The sequence below is a fragment of the Gavia stellata genome, chromosome 16, assembly GCF_030936135.1.
Source record: "Gavia stellata isolate bGavSte3 chromosome 16, bGavSte3.hap2, whole genome shotgun sequence".
Lineage (NCBI taxonomy): Eukaryota > Metazoa > Chordata > Aves > Gaviiformes > Gaviidae > Gavia > Gavia stellata.
This window is the reverse complement of record NC_082609.1, coordinates 10,532,980-10,549,226: the sequence shown is the minus strand read 5'-3', so window position 1 is coordinate 10,549,226 and position 16,247 is coordinate 10,532,980. Positions and strand designations below refer to the sequence as shown.

The 16,247-nt window shown below is 63.2% G+C and overlaps 2 protein-coding genes across 2 annotated transcripts; both read right to left on the bottom strand.

Annotated features, from left to right (window-relative positions):
* Nucleotides 1–332: 332 nt before the first annotated feature.
* DDX41 (DEAD-box helicase 41) lies at nucleotides 333–5,740 on the bottom strand. Its single transcript, XM_059825228.1, has 17 exons — nucleotides 5,713–5,740; nucleotides 5,517–5,615; nucleotides 5,268–5,427; nucleotides 5,110–5,184; nucleotides 4,685–4,745; nucleotides 3,925–4,061; nucleotides 3,594–3,666; nucleotides 3,263–3,416; nucleotides 3,013–3,149; nucleotides 2,649–2,811; nucleotides 2,417–2,548; nucleotides 2,164–2,235; nucleotides 1,775–1,871; nucleotides 1,267–1,416; nucleotides 1,042–1,113; nucleotides 729–839; nucleotides 333–487 (listed from the first exon to the last, which is right to left on the bottom strand). The coding sequence occupies exons 1-17, from the start codon at nucleotides 5,734–5,736 to the stop codon at nucleotides 351–353; spliced, it is 1,854 nt and encodes a 617-aa protein (XP_059681211.1). The 5' UTR covers nucleotides 5,737–5,740; the 3' UTR covers nucleotides 333–350.
* A 534-nt stretch (nucleotides 5,741–6,274) lies between these two features.
* FAM193B (family with sequence similarity 193 member B) lies at nucleotides 6,275–14,462 on the bottom strand. Its single transcript, XM_059825355.1, has 10 exons — nucleotides 14,259–14,462; nucleotides 12,067–12,306; nucleotides 11,158–11,377; nucleotides 10,751–10,960; nucleotides 10,037–10,451; nucleotides 8,842–9,037; nucleotides 8,203–8,439; nucleotides 6,688–7,714; nucleotides 6,478–6,553; nucleotides 6,275–6,383 (listed from the first exon to the last, which is right to left on the bottom strand). The coding sequence occupies exons 1-10, from the start codon at nucleotides 14,445–14,447 to the stop codon at nucleotides 6,287–6,289; spliced, it is 2,907 nt and encodes a 968-aa protein (XP_059681338.1). The 5' UTR covers nucleotides 14,448–14,462; the 3' UTR covers nucleotides 6,275–6,286.
* Between the last annotated feature and the right edge of the window lie 1,785 nt (nucleotides 14,463–16,247).

Sequence of the window (16,247 nt, the reverse complement as noted above, 5' to 3'; positions counted from 1 at the left end):
TTGGAGGGGAGCAACGTAAGACCCTGGCCACACCACTGCAGGGGGGTGGCAGGGGCAGCAGACAGCTGGCCACAGACCAGTCGCCCCACCTGGGGCTTCCTCCTCCCCTCAGGCACCGCTACCTGCTTGCCCAACATGACGCTGTTGCAGCACAGCTCTTCCTCCCGGGGCAGGAGCTTCATCAGGCTGAGCTGGCAACAGCCCCAGTGGCCAAATGCCTGGAAAAGGGGCCACAGCAGTGCAGGACAGGCCCCTGGCCTTGGGAAAGGTGAGGGCAGCTGGGGCACTGCCCCGGCTGAAAGGGAACCAAAGCCTGTGCAGGGGGAGCACTGGGCAGCACGCTCCCCAGCCTAGAAGTCCATAGAGCTGTGGGCCAGGTAGTCCTTGCGGCCAATGTTGCTGACTTGCTTGGTCTGCATCGCCTCCAGCTTGGGGCAGTCGGTGATGCGATGGCCCAGGCCGCCGCAGAAGGCACAGCCCCGCTCACCTGCAACAGGAGGGACGAGGTCAGGGGGAGCTGTGCCATGCCAGCAGAGTGGCCCCCCACCCCAGAAGCAGAGGGGCTACACCAGCGTCTCCCCCTGTTACAGCACTGGGCTGCCCGCATGGCCAGGCAACAACAGCCCCGAGGCAGGCAGGAACCCCTCCAGGAGCTGAGGGTCCTGTCCACAGCCCAGGTCTCTCAACAGCCCTGCGGGAGGTCCCTGTGCCAGCCTCAGGTCTCTCACCTCCGATGTCCAGCATGGTCTCGTCCCCACAGTGCAGCACCTGGAGCACAGGCGGCACCTTCTGCTTCGCCTCCAGGAGCAGAGCCTTCAGGTCCATCAGCACCGACTCATCTGGGGGCAGAGACACAATCAGATGCAGCCTGAGCAGGGGTGGAGGGCACTGCTCCACACCACGATCTCCCCTCCACGGGCCATCACGACTCATCCCTGCTTGCTCGGGAACACCCCCCTTGCCAAGGCAGAGGCAGCTCCATCGCCCACCTGCCTCCTACAGCTGCAGCCCCCCCACAGGCAGCCCCCAGCTGTTTCTCACCACAGGCCTTGTTGATGAAGGTGGTGGCAATGCCAGTGTTGCCTGAACGGCCTGTACGCCCGATACGATGAACTGCGGAGAAAGAGAGAGGATCAGGCCTGGGTGAATGCAACATGACAGACCATGCCTGCCCCCAGCCACTGCAGAGACAAGCACACAGCCTTGCTGGTCCCTGCACCCACCCCACCGCGGCCTTGTGGGTCCCCCACAGGGCCCAGTCCCCACCGTAGTTCTCAATCTCCTCTGGCATGTCGTAGTTGATGACGTGCTGGATGGCTGGGAAGTCCAGGCCCTTGGAAGCAACATCAGTGGCAACCAGGACATCCTTCTTCCCATCCCGAAAGGCCTCGATAGCTTTTGTCCGTTCCTCCTGATCTGCAAAGGCCCAGCAGAGAAGATCAGCAAGGGCAGAGCTCCCAGTCCTACCTACTGGAGCAACCACTATGGCCTCAGAGCCAAGCATCGCTCAGCTGGGGCTCCCCCAGTGAGAGGGCCTACGCAGGTTTTCCCCAAATAAAGGGGCAGAGGGACCTCTAGGTCCCATAGGGACCTGCACTGTGTTTATGTCTGCTACATGCAACATGGCATTTGCTCCTGACACTGCCACAGCCCTTCCTCACACCATCACAAACTGCTGCACTCTGGGACCTCCCGTGGTCACGTATAGCGCCCTGGCAGGAGCAGGGTCGCAGGGCCGCACCGTGGTCCAGGCCTCCCCGAGACCCTCACTGACCTTTCCCTCCATGGATGGCCACAGCTTCCACACCCTTGAGCAGCAGGTACTCGTGGATCGCATCAACATCCGCCTTCTTCTCTGCAAAGATCAGCACCTGCCGCAGCACAGACATCATGGAAGAGCTGCCTTTCTGTGGGCTGGCACAACACCAGCACAACCCCCCAGGAAAACTATTCCCTCCTGCTGAGCAGAACACGCAACAGCTCTGGGCCCAGGACCTGCTTGTATGTGGAGCACAGCTCGCTCACATGCCTACCCCACCCACGGCAGAACCCTGCAGCATCATGGCCACGTCCCCATTGCCAGATCCACTGGTGCCCTGGGGCTGCAGTGCGCCCACACTGCCCCCAGCCATGCTGCCAGAGCAGCCAGAGCACACTACTCACGGGTGGTGGGGTCTTCTGCAGGCACTCAAGGAGATACACCATCTTGGCCTCCTCTTTCACGTACTCCACCTCCTAGGAACAAGCACAGGGACGGGTCAGGCAGGCAGCAGAGAAACTGCCATTGCTCGCTATCCCTTAACTTGTTGGGAAGGAGGGCCACAAACCCCAGCTCCCTGACAAGACATGCATCAAGTGCCCTCATGAACAGTGCTGGCCTCCTACACAGGCATGAGGGAGCACTCAACTACCTCACCTGCACAACATCCAGGCTGGCAGCGCCTGCTCGCCCAACATTAATGGTGATGGGCTTCACCAGGGCACTCTTGGCAAAGTTCTGGATCTTCTTGGGCATCGTGGCACTGAAGAGGAGGGTCTGCCGCTGGCCCTGCACAGTGAACACAGTGCGGGCGAGGATTTAGCACTCACCCAACCAGACGGGTGCAGGGATTGAGCTTCAGGGTGCTCGTATCATGCCAGCTCAGTACCTTGAAGTAGGAGAAGATGGTACGGATGTCCCCCTCAAAGCCCATATCGATCATCCTGTCAGCTTCATCCAAGGCCAAGTAACGGCAGATGTCCAGGCTCACCATCTTCTTCTGCAGCAGGTCCATCAGGCGGCCAGGGGTTGCCACCATCATATGTACACCACTGTGGGACGAGAGAAGGCCACGGTCAGGCACTCAGATTCCTGCTCCACACAACGACACATAGGGAAGGTAACACCTGCTTGGCATATCACCTTCACCTCCACGCCTTCCTGAAGCCATACAGCTGGGGTGCCACCCCTTAGTCCCCTGCCAGAAAACAGCACAGCTCCAGCCCCACAAACCGCCCCCCAGAAGGTCTTACTGTTTGATTGTCTCCATCTGCTCCTTGACAGACATGCCCCCGATGCAGAGGGCACAGCGCAGCGGGGGCAGGCCATCCTCCTGCAGCAGGCGACAGTAGTACTCAATGATGCCGTGGGTCTGCCGGGCCAGCTCCCGCTGCAAAGACAAAACCTACTCGTTCGTACACGTCGGTGCAGGGAGGATCTGGGATCACCACTGAACACCGATAAAAGCTTCCTTCCGCACATCACTGCATCCCTGACACTCACCGAGGGACAGATGATGAGTCCATAGGGTCCCTCTCGCTTGGAAAACGGCAGCCTCTTCTCCTGCTCCAGGCAGAACATGATCACCGGAAGGGTGAACACCAAGGTCTTCCCAGAGCCAGTGAACGCAATGCCAATCATATCCCTTCCCGAGAGGCTGGCAGAGAAATGGGGCCAATGGTGAGGAGGAGCATCACAGAATGGTTCAGACCTCCAGGTCTGAGCAAGGTGACAGGGCGCACCTGTCACCAGCAAAGAGCACCCAGTACACACCGCTGGGTGGGCTGGAGGGAGCAACTCATCTCCAGCTCTGGGACAGGGACAGAGCACTCACATTGTGGGGATGCCTTGGATCTGTATGGGTGTTGGCTGCTGGATTCCTTTTTTCTTCAGGCCCCTCAGGATAGCTGTCAGAGAAAAAGGGACATGCGTGTTCATGACCTGAACTCTTCCCCCTCTTTCCCTCCTACTCACGCCCCAGCAGCAGTTCTTCCACCAGTGACAAAGTCCCTTGGGCCAGCAGCTAAGTGACACAGCCACTGTTGGGAATTTAAGCTGTGACCCCACTAACACTAAGCATTAAAGATCTGACAGCTTTGCTCACTGACGTGTGTTTCCCAAGAAAATGCTGTCCCCCACCCTGCCAGGCTCCTCTCCCAGCCTACCTGCTGGGAACTTCATCTCCTTGAAGCTCTTGATGGGGGGCGGGATGCCTTCCCCCTCCACCAGGATGTGGTACTTCTTGCGCACACGATCATGCCGTGCCTCCGACATGCCCAGGATGTAACGAGGTGCTCTCCAACTGCGAAGGCAACAGAGAAAGGTCGTGGTGCAGAGTGAGGCTAGGGCTCCAGAGGCAGCAGCCTCCACAGAGGCCCAGGGGAACTCCCTGTCAGGCTCCAATATCCCATCAGGGAAAACAGGTAGCTTCAAGGGGCTTCATGATATGAAGCACAGGAGCAGATCCACACCAGTTCCATGCACTAAACCTTTCCCCAAAGTTTCAGTAAGAAATCCCAAGCTAACAGCTGTGAATACTCTATGGATGGTGGACAGAACATGCCAAAATCTTTTGGACACATCTTGATCATCTCTCTGACACTGCCTTAAGCAGTGCTGGCTCTGTAGGCTCTCCCAGTCTCCTTCCCTAGCTTAGTCATCTCCAAAATATGAAGATCCACCTCAGGTCTTCAAGTTTAACATAAATGTACTCTAGAAAATCTTAACTGTATATAAAATAACATTCAAGGTGTCTATACAGCCTTCAATCTTATGTACAGCGGTAAGAGGCCAGGCAGTGGAGCAAGAGAGAAGGCAGTGACCACAAAGCAGTGCTCCTGCTGTGAGGCTGCACAGCTTCTAGTTCTCTTCAACTGCGAGGAAGCAATGTTTTTGAGAAGACAACCTCTGTGCTGTGAAACACACCTGGTTTTAATCGGATCATCGTAGGTGATGCCCTTGGCCATCTCCTTTACTGACATCAAAGCTGCAAGAACAAAGCCGATGAGATCAGTGCAAGTTCTCCATCTCCAGATGCACTCAACAGAGAATTACTTGGGCAAACAGTTTGGGAGACCGTGCCCAGAGACACATGAGGAAAAGCAGGACCCCTGACAGCCCCTCTGGGTACAGGAACACCAAACGCTACAGCCTGCTGTGCCTAGGGGCCTGCCACAGCACCATCTCAGCTAAGCCAGGCAGTTGGATACTGACTGAAGGATCCTGTTGTGATCTCCTGTCCCATCCCCGGGTGCGAACATCCCTGAGTGTTGCAAGATGGGTAATAGCCCCACTGCTGCCCTGACAGCTCTGGAGACAGGTCTGAGAGATACGAAGCTCTCACCACTCACCTCGGCCCTCTGCCACGCTCTCCAGGATCTTCTCTTCTTCCTTCAGCTGCTTCTCCTTGGCTGACTCCTTCCGAGCTGGGGGGAGAGTCAGGGAAACAGTGAAGAGGTTTCAGTCCTTCCTGAAAACCACCTGGCCCTACCACCAGCCACTCCCCTACCTTCCGCCTTCTCTTTGAGGTGCTGGTGCTGGTCCAGAAGGCTGATGTTAGACTGGGGCCCCAGGGGGATGTCATCCTCGTCACCCCGCTGCTCGCTCCCGCTGTCCCGCTGCTCCTCCTCCGACACCACCTTCCGCCGCATCTGCAGCAGCTTCTGCAGCTGAAAGGAAACAAGTGGAGGCGGAGTGAGAGGCCTCGCTTCGGGAGGGACGCTCGGAGCCCTCCCCCGGCAGCGCCGGTCCCCGTTACCATCTGCTGTTTGCGCTGCTTGATGGGCACGTAGGGCACATAATCGTCATCTTCCTCCCCGGACAGGTCGGACGTCTCCGCCGCCTCCTCCCGCTGCCTCTGCGGGGAGACGCGAGGTGTGACCGGCCCGGGACGGTACCAGCCCCGCCCGGCACCCCAGGGCTGTCGGTACCGGCCAGGCCGGGCCCTGCCCTACCTTCCTGTCGGGCCCGGCCTCCATGACACCGTCTCCACGCAACAGCCGCGCGCGCCCCGGATGTAAATCCCGCGTGCCGGAAGTGACGGCTACGGGGACGGTCGCCAACGCCCAGCAAGGCGTGGCCACGCCCCCCCCCCCCCCGCGGGACGCGGCGGGAGCAGAGACGGGGCCCGACGGGTCGCCTTGACGGCCAAACTTGTGCAGCAGGCGCATGGCGGCGCCGCCACACCCCCCAGCCCCCACCGTGCGCGGCAGAAAGCAGCAGACAGCGGGGTTTAAATAAAATAAAAAATTAAAAAGTTCTTTATTGGGTCCAGCACGGTCCTTCCCCGCGGCACAGGGAGCTGGGTGCCCGCGGAGAGGGGGACGGGACGGCCGGGGTCACCCCGCGGGGGGGGCAGGAGGAGGATGGGGGGAGCCCCAGGGGCCCCCGCGGGGCAGGAGAGCACCGGGGCCCCCCCGCAGAGGAGGGGACCCCACCGAGGCGAGGCAGGGGCCCGCGGGGGGGGGGATCGGGGGGCACAGTGAGGAGAGGCGAGCGGCGGTGGGTGGGGGGCAGCTCCCCCGCACCTCACTGGGCTGCGCTGGAAGTGGTTTTCTTCAGGGTGAAGTTGGTCCAGTTCACTGCCACCTTCTGCCGCGTCTGCTTGGCCGAGTCCAGGCAGAACCTGGCAGGGAGAGGACAGCCCCGGTCAGCCACCAGCCCCTCTGCCCTGCCCAGCCCCACTGGCAGGGCCTGGCCCCCCGGGGCTGCCCCCTCACCTCTTGAAATACTCCACTTCTCTGTCAGTCTCGTCCATCTCCGCCCCGTCCAGGTCCTTGGGCAGGAACACGTCATCTGGAAAAGCAGAGGAGCAGAGAGAGGGTCAGCACTACGGGAGGGGCAGGGGGGACAGGCAGGGGGCTGGCAGGGCAGGTGGGGAAGGGGCCACCACAAGGATGGCAGCACCGTGCGGCGCTCCCGGCACTCACCGATCGAGGTATTGGATTTCTCCACCTTGTTGCGGCTCTTCCTGCTCTTGCCCTTGGGCTGGGGGGAGCCCCCCAGGGCAGGGGGGGCAGGCAGCTGCCGGTCCCCTGCGGCCGGGGCAGGCGGCTGCTGCTGCACTGGCTCCAGCAGCTCCGCTTTGCCCTCTCCCCGACGGCCTTTCCACTCGCCGCTTCTCTCCTTCTCGGGCCTGCCGCCACCACAGCCCCAGGGCTGCCCCTTGCCGCTCTCCCCCAGCTCGGCACAGCCGCCCGCCCGCTGAGGCTCCGGCGTGCCGGCCTTGGAAGGGTGCTTGGTTCCCAGCACCTGCCCCTTCACACCAGGGCTCTCCAGCCGGGCCTGGCCACCGGGCACCGCAGCAGCGCCCTCCCCTTTCTTCGCCTGCCCGTTCTGCCGCTTGTTCTTCCGCTGCCGGCTCCCAGGGGGCACCGGCTCCGGCAGCTCTGGCCCCTTGAGCTGCGGTCCCTCCTTGGGCTCCGGGCTCAGCCCGCTGCCATCTGCGGCAGAGTCCGCAGCCTTGGACTGCACCCAGATCATGCGGGAGAGGCTGGGCACGGCGCTGAGGCGCTTCACCACGCCGTTCTCAGCCGCTGGGGCTGACGGCGGCTCCCCGGGTCCCTCGCCCCATCGGGGGCCCAGCTCACCCCGAAGCAGCGCGTGGCTCTTGGCAGGGCCCAGGCTGAGCGGGGCCAGGGCCAGGTCTATGTCCTGCAGGTCGGAGGAGCCATTGAGGTGGGAGAGCAGGTTCTTCTGCTCCAGGACAGCTGCCTTCTTGGGGAAGTCATTGACATCCAGGTTGAGGTCATAGACACTGAAGCTGGCCCGGATGGAGTCCTTGATGGTGTTCTTGATCTCCTGCAGCCGGCTGCTGAGGAAGCTGTTCACCCGCTCCAGCTCCAGCTCTGGCCACTCCAGCAGCTTCTCCTCGGCTGGCTCCCTGGCCTGGCTGGCTGCAGGGGTGCGCTCTGCCCGCTTCTGAGCCTCCGCCTCCAGCTGGGCTTTCTCCTTCTCCTGCAACACAGGTGCCATGAGGATCAGGTGGCCTGGGCCACAGAGCCACGGGCACAGGCCACAGGGCTAGCCGTGCACCAGCTTTGTCAGGCAGCAAACCCAAGGGCCAGCGCTCAGCATGGCCACCCGTCTTCTACAGTCCCCAAACTGTCAAGTATCCTCCGTGGGCACTGCAACAGCTACCACACTGCACGCTGGACACCATTCTGGGCACAAGGCACCAGCATAAGCCATCACGGCACTGCCCCTCCCCGCCACAGATGCACGGTGTTTGTCAGAGCCATGGCACAGAGCACGTAGGACAGTGCAGCCCAAACCAGGAGAAGCCCTGCACCACTGTCACCTCAGAGGAGAGGGCAGCAAAGGACGCAGAGTTCAAGATAGCAAATGGATGTGAGGGAGAAGGCAAAGCCCTGCAAGGGGCAGTGCTGCCCTGACCTCCCTCCTGCAGCCTGCCCCAGGCAGCGCTTCCCTCTGCCCAGCCTCACCTTCTTCTTCTGCTTGTGCCGTGCCCGCTTGGCCGCCTTGGCACTGTTCAAGGGCTTGGGCTCCGTGCTGTTGATGTAGTCCAGTAGCTCGTCCACGTTGCGGTGGTCCACAGCGGGCTCTCCTGAGCTGCTGTTGTGCCCTAGTTTCTGCGGCAGCTCCTCTTTCCTCTTGGTGAGGCGCGAACGCAGCTTCTCCCGGATCTCAGCGTAGTTGCGGCTTGTGGGAGCGGCCGGGGGCTGCGGAAGGCAAGTGCTGTCAGCTGGGCAGGCACGCGAAGCCAGCGTGACATGCAGGCAGCCATGGCTCCCCCACCAACCTCCCCAACCGCTCCCTTCCCCAAGGTCTCAGCGAGACAAATCAGCACAGCCCCCACTGAACTCTCTTCCACCACGAAGCCACAGGGTTTGGCCGGCTGCGCCAAGCCCCAGGGCTGGGCAGGTGGCTGCGAGTCAGGAGCAAGAGGACCAGCAGGCTCATGAGGCAGGATGGAAACAAAGGGGGGACACACACACACCAGCAGGGAACAGCCGTGGCCAGACCTGCCCACCTCCGCACTCTCAGCACATGGACTGTGCAACATCTCACCACAGAGCGGAGCACAAGGACCAGGGGTGGCTGCAGACCAGCCCCTCACTCACCGCGTTGTGGCCGAAGAACTCACAGTAGCAGCAGTCGCAGAACTTCCCGTCTTTCTGGTTGGTGGAGGAGGAGGTGCAGGAACTGCGCTCCGAGCTGCTATCCTCGTCCTCCCCGAGCCCCTCATCCGCCTCGCACGGCTGTGGAGGGTGGCAGCTGGTACCGTTTGGGAATTTGTGCCCTTTGCAAGAGGGGTCCCTGAGGAGAAGGGGAGAAGGGCAAGAGGTGAGAGCGGAAACCGGGGGTCTCAAAAATCGCCCCACACTACACGTGTAGGAACACCCCTCCCAGGGCAGCCTGTGCCCGAGCAGAAGGATTTGCAGGGCAAACAAACCCCCTCCCCTGCATCCTCCTCCTCCAGGGGAGATGCCAGAGGAGCCCACGGCAGAAGACATCTGTAGCTCCTCGCCCCCCAGGGCCTCTGGCAGGCAGGAGGCTGGCACACCAGAGCTCCAGAAAGCAGTGTCCCCCTGCCAGGCCACAAGCTGATTCCAGGGCAGGAAGCGGTACTCACTGGGGGCAGCAGGTAGCACAGGTGAGAAACGCTGGAACTGCATGCAGCTGCCAGACATCCCCACGTGCAGGCAGGCCCGGCTCCCACAGGCACAGACTACCCAGCTCAGAGACAGGGAGGCCAGGGCATGGCCCACAGCACCATTCCTCAAGCTCCAGCTCGGGACCTGGCTGGCCCTCCACAGGGAGCGCTAATCAGCAGAGAGGAACCAGCACCCGCGACTCAGCATGCTCTCTTCCAGGGCACAGGCAGCCCAGAGAGGGCGAGGGGAGCAGGCGAGCAGAACCACAAGTCCACAGGCTTCATCTTCTCGAGGACCTTTGCTCAGTGTCACAGCTGCCCGACGGGTCTCACTGACAAAGGTCCTGTTGGCCAACAGCAGGTTGACCGGGCGGTTCCTTTGGGTCTTTTAGCTGGAGGAGGAGCAAGCACAGTCTCTTCTGCACCACAGTACTAAAGGACAACCGCAGGGAGAAGACACGTGGGGAGAGAAAGAGCTCAACCCTCAGACACCGGGGGTCTGCAGCAGCAGAACTGGCCCACAAAGACAGCGGCTCTCCGCACCACCACACCAGGGCAGCCGGTCCCTCCGCAGGGAAAAGCGCATCCGCGGGCAGGGGTGGGAGAAAGGGTGCGTTGCCCAGCGAGGAGAGGCTGGAAGCAGGCAGGGCTCCTCTACTCACCTGTTCGTGCTGGGCAGCTGGTGGGAGGCAGGAGGAGGGATGAGCGAAGTACTGCAGTGCCCGTTGCAGGGATGAGTGCAGCCCGACAGCGGAGGTGGCATCTTCAGCAGCGGCACGTTGGCAGGGGGCAGGTGAGGGCTCTTACATGACCCTGGGCTGTGTGAGACTGTGCCAGTGGGAGGGGACTCGGACATCGGCTTCGGGGCTGCCACCTGCACGCTGGGCGCAGGGAAGAGCGCAGCCTGCGGGGAGGTGCCCAGTGGGATGTGGGGGGCAGAGCTGAAGGGCCCTGGATGGGCAGGTGTCTGCTTGGAGGGGATCAACGCTGGCGGCTGGGAGGGGAGGCCGGTAGGACTGTTGGGAGGAGCAGTGAGGTCCGAGTGCTGATGATGCTCTGAGGAGTGGAAGGCCTCACCTGCAGAGGGGCAGGAGCAGGGACAGTCAGACACCGGCTGTCCCACATGGGCCAGGGCTACCCACCACCTCTGCATGGGCCTCTTCTCCATGGGACAAACCCTGCCTCCCCCCAGGCAGCAGGCCACTCGAGCTAGAAACCATCCCTGCTCGCAAGGGGCCTTGGCAACACCCCGTCTCCCCTGCAGGATTCAGCCCTGCCCCCCAGAGAGCAGAGCAAGGGGAAGGCACTGGGGCAGCGAGGGCTGCGTGGAGCAGCAGACTGGGAGGAGAAGGCTGGCCCTGTCCCTGAGCACGTACCTGGCGGGGTGGCCCTCCGGCACACGCTTTTGAACTGCTTCGGCAGCGTCTTGCAGAAGTCAAGTGAGGTAGGCAGAGGCGAGCCTGGGGCAGCGCCGCTGGATGTGGGGGAGGCCGCGTGGCTGTAGGGACAGGCCTTGAGTCCCGGCGCGACAGCAGGCGCCTGGCTGGCGCATTCCGGAGAGAGAGCGAGGCCGGGGTGCTTGTCACCTGGAAGGAAAGCGGAGCTAGGGCTGCCTCCCAGCACCCTCTGCCTTTGCAAAGGGACCCAGGCACCCCATTGGCACTGGCATTCAGAGGCCCAGCCTGCCTACCCCTGCCCACCAGTTGGGCACCCACAAGGAAACCACCTAAGCCAAGGACAGGGCAGAAAGCTCTGCTCAACCCCACGGCTGGCTTCAACTCACCTAGAGCAGCAGGGGGGGCCCCGAGGGGGCTGCCCTGCGCAGCCCCGTTGGTGTGCTGCGAGTTCCAGAGGCCCGAGAGCTTGTGAGCAGACAAGAAAGAGCTGGGGTCCCAGTCCCCTGAGTTCCCGTGGCACGAGGAGGAAGAAGAGGAGGAGGAGGAAGAGGAGTGGGAGCCACCCCCACAAGACTGCGACTTGCAGGATGTGTGGGATAACGAGACCTGGCAAGGAAAACACAGAGTGAAGCAGCAGCAGGCTGGGAGGAGGGGCGGGAGGCCCTTGACCTCAGGGCATCAGCACCAAGACCCCCTCCAGGCTCAGGAGGCAAGAACCACTCCTGTCACTGTCTTGGGAGCCATAAACAGCCCGCCCATCCAACAGCGATGCAGCCTGGTTCCCAGGGCCCCCGGCAGTACAGCCGATGGGCCGTGTGCCTGCTCTGGTCCCGCTCAAACCAGGACGGGGTTAAATAAAGCCAAGCAGGAGGAAGCTGCTCTGCCACAGGCAGGCATTTGCTCTGGCACACGCTGCCGCTCTGGGGAGACCCAGTGTCACAGTGAGGAGCAGCCTTGGGGCCGGGACGCAGCACAATGCACAGCAGAGCGGGGCTGGCAGAGGAGCAGCAGCACCGCTAGCCTCACCAGGCAGGCAGCTCCAACACAACACAGGCTGCCAGACAAGCCTCCACGGTGCCGTGCTCTGCCCCATTGTGGTCCCTCCCCAAAGAGCCAGCAGCAGCCCTGGGGAGGGCGGCGCGGCTGCAGGGAGCAGCAAGGCTGGGATGTCCGAGGCACTCAGCTCCGAGAGAGAAGGGGACCCACACACCCAGCCAGCACCATAGGGTGGTCAATGCTGTGGTCCCTGGAGCTACAGACCCAGCCTTTCCAACCCCAGCTCCGTAACCGCTTACCGCCAGGGCCTGCTCCTGCACTGCCCGCCGCTCTTCCTCCTCCACGCTCTTCCGGCAGCTCTGGCAGATCCACAGTGGCATTTCTCCCAGGAGGTTCTGCACAAGCGTTGGCACGAAGTCCGGTGGCAGCCTCTCACCCGGGGAAACCAGCCCATTGTGGGATGGCCCTCCCCAGTCCTTGCGCTCCCGGTGACAGAGCAGGCAGCACGTCTGCACTGACTGGTTGGTGGTGGGCAGCACCTGCAGAAGGACACACAGACCACGAGTCACCCCAGGTGCGAGCCGCCACACAGCTGGGCCCCAGGTCTGCGCATATGCAGGGCAGATGAGGCAGCAAACGAGACCTCAGGATGCTGACACCAAACCAGAGAATTTCTTGCAGTCTACATGTGGGACTGCACCTTCTCCCACTGGAGGAGAGCAGCCTCGGGCTGCCCAGCTGCTGCCAGCCTGACACGTGCCAGCTGGGAGCATTTTGGACCCTTGGGAAGATCACACCATGCTAAAGAGCCAGCCCTCCCACCAAGCAAGGCTGGGAGGCACGAGCAACTCCCACTGTAACCTCTGGTACAGTGGGACCAGGGGGGACTCACAGGGCAAAGCAAGACCCACAGAAATCGCCACACAGGGATATGAAGGGGGGTGTGGCAGCCACAACCCTCCCTCCTTGCCCACTGCGGACCCCCCACTGCATTACCCGAGAGCCCCAGGCCCTCCCACCCGCCTCTTTGTTCTGCGCAGCCAGCGGCGCAGATGCGCTGGGGTGGGGTGCAGCCCCCAGCACTGCTTCGCACTCTCCCCACACGGAGCGGCCAGGCTGGGGCTTCCCGCCCGGCGCTGCAGCAGGACCCAGGCTGCAGCCTGCAGGCTCGCCAGAGGCCTGACAGCCGTGACGAGCCCAGCGTGGCGCGGGCGAGGGGGCCCCCATTGTCTGCTGCCACGGCGGGGCCCCGCGACAATGAGCCACACATTGAACTGCTGCTGTGAAACAGATGGCGTCTCCCAGGCTCAAGGTGAAGCAAAGGTCAGAGGCCAAGGAGAGCAGAGGGGGGGCACAGCTCCCCTGCCCACCCGCCTGGCTGGCCACAGGGAGGAGGGGGCTCCCAGGCCACCCCCTGTCTCAGCAGGGGCAGATGCAGCCACCACTGCGCACAGCGGGCGAGAGGACGGCTCTCCCCAACCCATCCAGCGCATCCGGACCCAAGGCCCACCCCCAGGCTCCCTGCCTGTGACCCAGAGCAAGCAGCAGCAGCAGCCAGGCACATCAAGGGATGTCAGGCAGCGAGAGGTGCAGCAGCCAGCCCATTTGGCAGATGTTCGAGCCACCTGCTATTGCCCCGTGGCAGGGCTGGATCCTCCAGCAAGAAGGAGCTGCGGGAGCACCCCCTGAAGCACGCCATACCACCCAGGCGAGCACATGTGTCCCTGCGCCCAGGGCTCTGCCCTCCCGAGCACACACAGGTCTCCTGAACAGACCTGCAAGATCTCCCTACACACAGGTATGGAGTAAGGGGCGCACAGACCATGGGGCTGGCAGAGCCCTTTGCCCTCATGCTGCTGAGCGCTGCTGGTCATGCCAGGGGGAGTAGCATGCAATGGTGGGGGACAGGCTCACTGGCTGATTCACCCTCCCCAGCAAAGGCTGAGATCAGCTTTCCTTAACTGCTGGGAAAGATGAGCCCCCGGGATGCTACACACCAGTGGGAGCCCCCAACATCCCGGCCATCTGCCAGAGGCATCCCAAAGTCCCGCTGCAGCTCAACACATCTGCAACCCAAGGCCACAAGCCGGCTCCACCACCCAGCCCTGCAAAGCCAGAGGCAGGCCCTGCCCGTGCACCCTTCCCAGCCCGACGTGTGCTCCAGGATGCTGTAAAAAGTGGCTCCCACATCCCAAGGCAACCAAGCCCCCCAGAGAAGGGCTTGGGCTTCACCTCCCACCTTCCCCGCTCACCTCAGCGCGGCCCCCCCCAAGGTGCACCCCAGCAGCATGGCTCCACCGGGGCTTCCCCCCGCCCCACAGGCGCAGAGGACCCTCCAAACCCGGGACGAGGGAGATGGGGGACACCAGGGCCTCAAGGCGGGGCTGCCTCAGGGATGCTCCGACGCCGGGGTCGGTGCGGGGATGGGGCCGGGCCAACTGAAATCCCCTCGGAGACAGCCCCTTCCCCGCCGCAGGGCCTAACCCGGTACCTGAGCGGTGGCTCTGCCTGGCTCCCCGCTGCTGCCCGCCGCCACCACCACCTCAGGCGGGGCGGGCGGTTCCGGTGGCGGTGGCGGAGGAGGGGGAGGAGGACCAGCGTCGGAACCCCCCACCCTCTCACGACGAGGCCCGGAGCCACCCGCCGCCACTGCCGCTGCCTTGTTCCTCCTGCGAGTCATGGCGAGCGCGACCCGCCGCCCGCCGCAGCCAGGACAACAGCCAATATGGCGGCGCGGCCCGTCCGGCCCCTGCCCGGGGGGGAAGGAGGGAGGGGGGAAAGGCCCGGCGAGGTGAAGCTGCTGCCGCCATTTTGTGAGAGGGCAGCGACGCGCGACAGGGCGCCACCTCGCGGGAGGGAGGTGGCAGCGCCGTCGCTAGCCGCGGCTCCTCCCCTCCTTCCCACTCCCCCGGGTCCTAAAGGGCGCCGGTGCCTTCGGGGCGTCGCAGCCCCAGACACCGCTCCCCCGCACCCCAGCCCTGGCGCATCGGTACCCGCACTGAGGATAAGCAGCGCACGACCCACTGCCCCGGCCTTCCTGGTGGTGCAGTACTCCACAATGCACGCGTGGGTTCCAGCCCCTCTGCTCCCCGTGCCCGTGTAACAGAGCTCTCTCGGTACCCCGGGTGCATCCCAGCACTGCAGCGTCCTCAGCCCCGGGCACACAGCCACATGTGCGTTTGCAGCTCCTCCGCACCCCAGTCCTGGCACACTGGTACCTCCAGTCCATTGCAGCGCACTGCCAGCTGCCCTGGCCTTCCTGCATGTCCCCAGGGTGCACATGTGGGTTTCCAGCCCCTCTGCACCCCATCCCTGTGTAACGATGTTCTCCCGGTTCCCTGGGTGCATCCCGGCTGTGCAGCACCATGTTAAGCACCACGGCATCCTCAACACAGCATGACCCCAGGCACACAGCCTTGGACCCACGCATGAGTTGCAGCTCACCTGCACTCCAGTCCTGGCACACAGGTACCCCCAGTGCAGTGTGGATGAGCAGCACACTGCCCACCGCCCCAGCCTTCCCACTGGTGGAAGACCCCATGGCACATGTGTGCGTTTCCAGTCCCTCTGCACCCCATCCCCATGCAGCAGTGCTATCCCGGTACCCTGGGTGCCTCCTGGCCGTGCAGCACCGTGCTCAGCATCACAGCATCCTTGCAGCTGCATGACCCAGTCCAGGCAGGGCAAGCCCTGCACGCTGCACCCTGTGCCCTGGTCCCAGCGCAGGGCTGCCCTGCTCCCCCCCGTGCAGTGCTGTGCAGCCATGCATCGCAGTGCCCACTGCCCCAGCCTTCCCGCTGCTGCCGGATCCCAGACTGCCTGCGGGGCCCTGCTGCCCCTCTGTGCAGTCCCAGTGGGTGCACCAGGTCCTGCAGCCCTGGGGTGCCCCTCAGGGTGCCCTCCCAAGAGACCTGGGGGCCAGCTCAGCTCCTCGCCTCCCTGCCAGCCCCAGTGCCATGCATCACCCCAAACCCCCACATCATGGCGTTGGGTTGCATGAGGCCAGGCTTCCAACTCCGTACCACACCTCGTGTCACCGGAGCTGCCCTCCTGGGGGGGGGGGGGGCAGAGCGTGGTGCTGGTGACACGGGGACATGTGGAGCACTTGGCCACCAAGGAAAGCCCACTGTGCCCCCAAAAATGCCATGGCAGCGCTGACCGCAGCTGTGGGACAGGCAGGGCTCCAGGCTCACTGTGCACACAGGGCCCCCCAGCCATGGGAGGCAGGACACGCTGCCCGGCTGAAAGCAGAGCCGGAGCCCGTGGGGACACATGGAGCTCCAGCGCTGGGGCCAGCCCCACACCCGGCCCGCTCAGCCTGGGCGCCATGGGGCTGCTGTGACTCAGGGACTTCCTTAAGCCGAGGTGGTGCTTGCTGTGTTTATTTAATCATCATCGGTGGATTTTTTACCTGTGAATCCACCCCATTAGGCTTTCAGCCACCTGGATTATCGGCACCCACATCCTGTGGCCAGCAGTG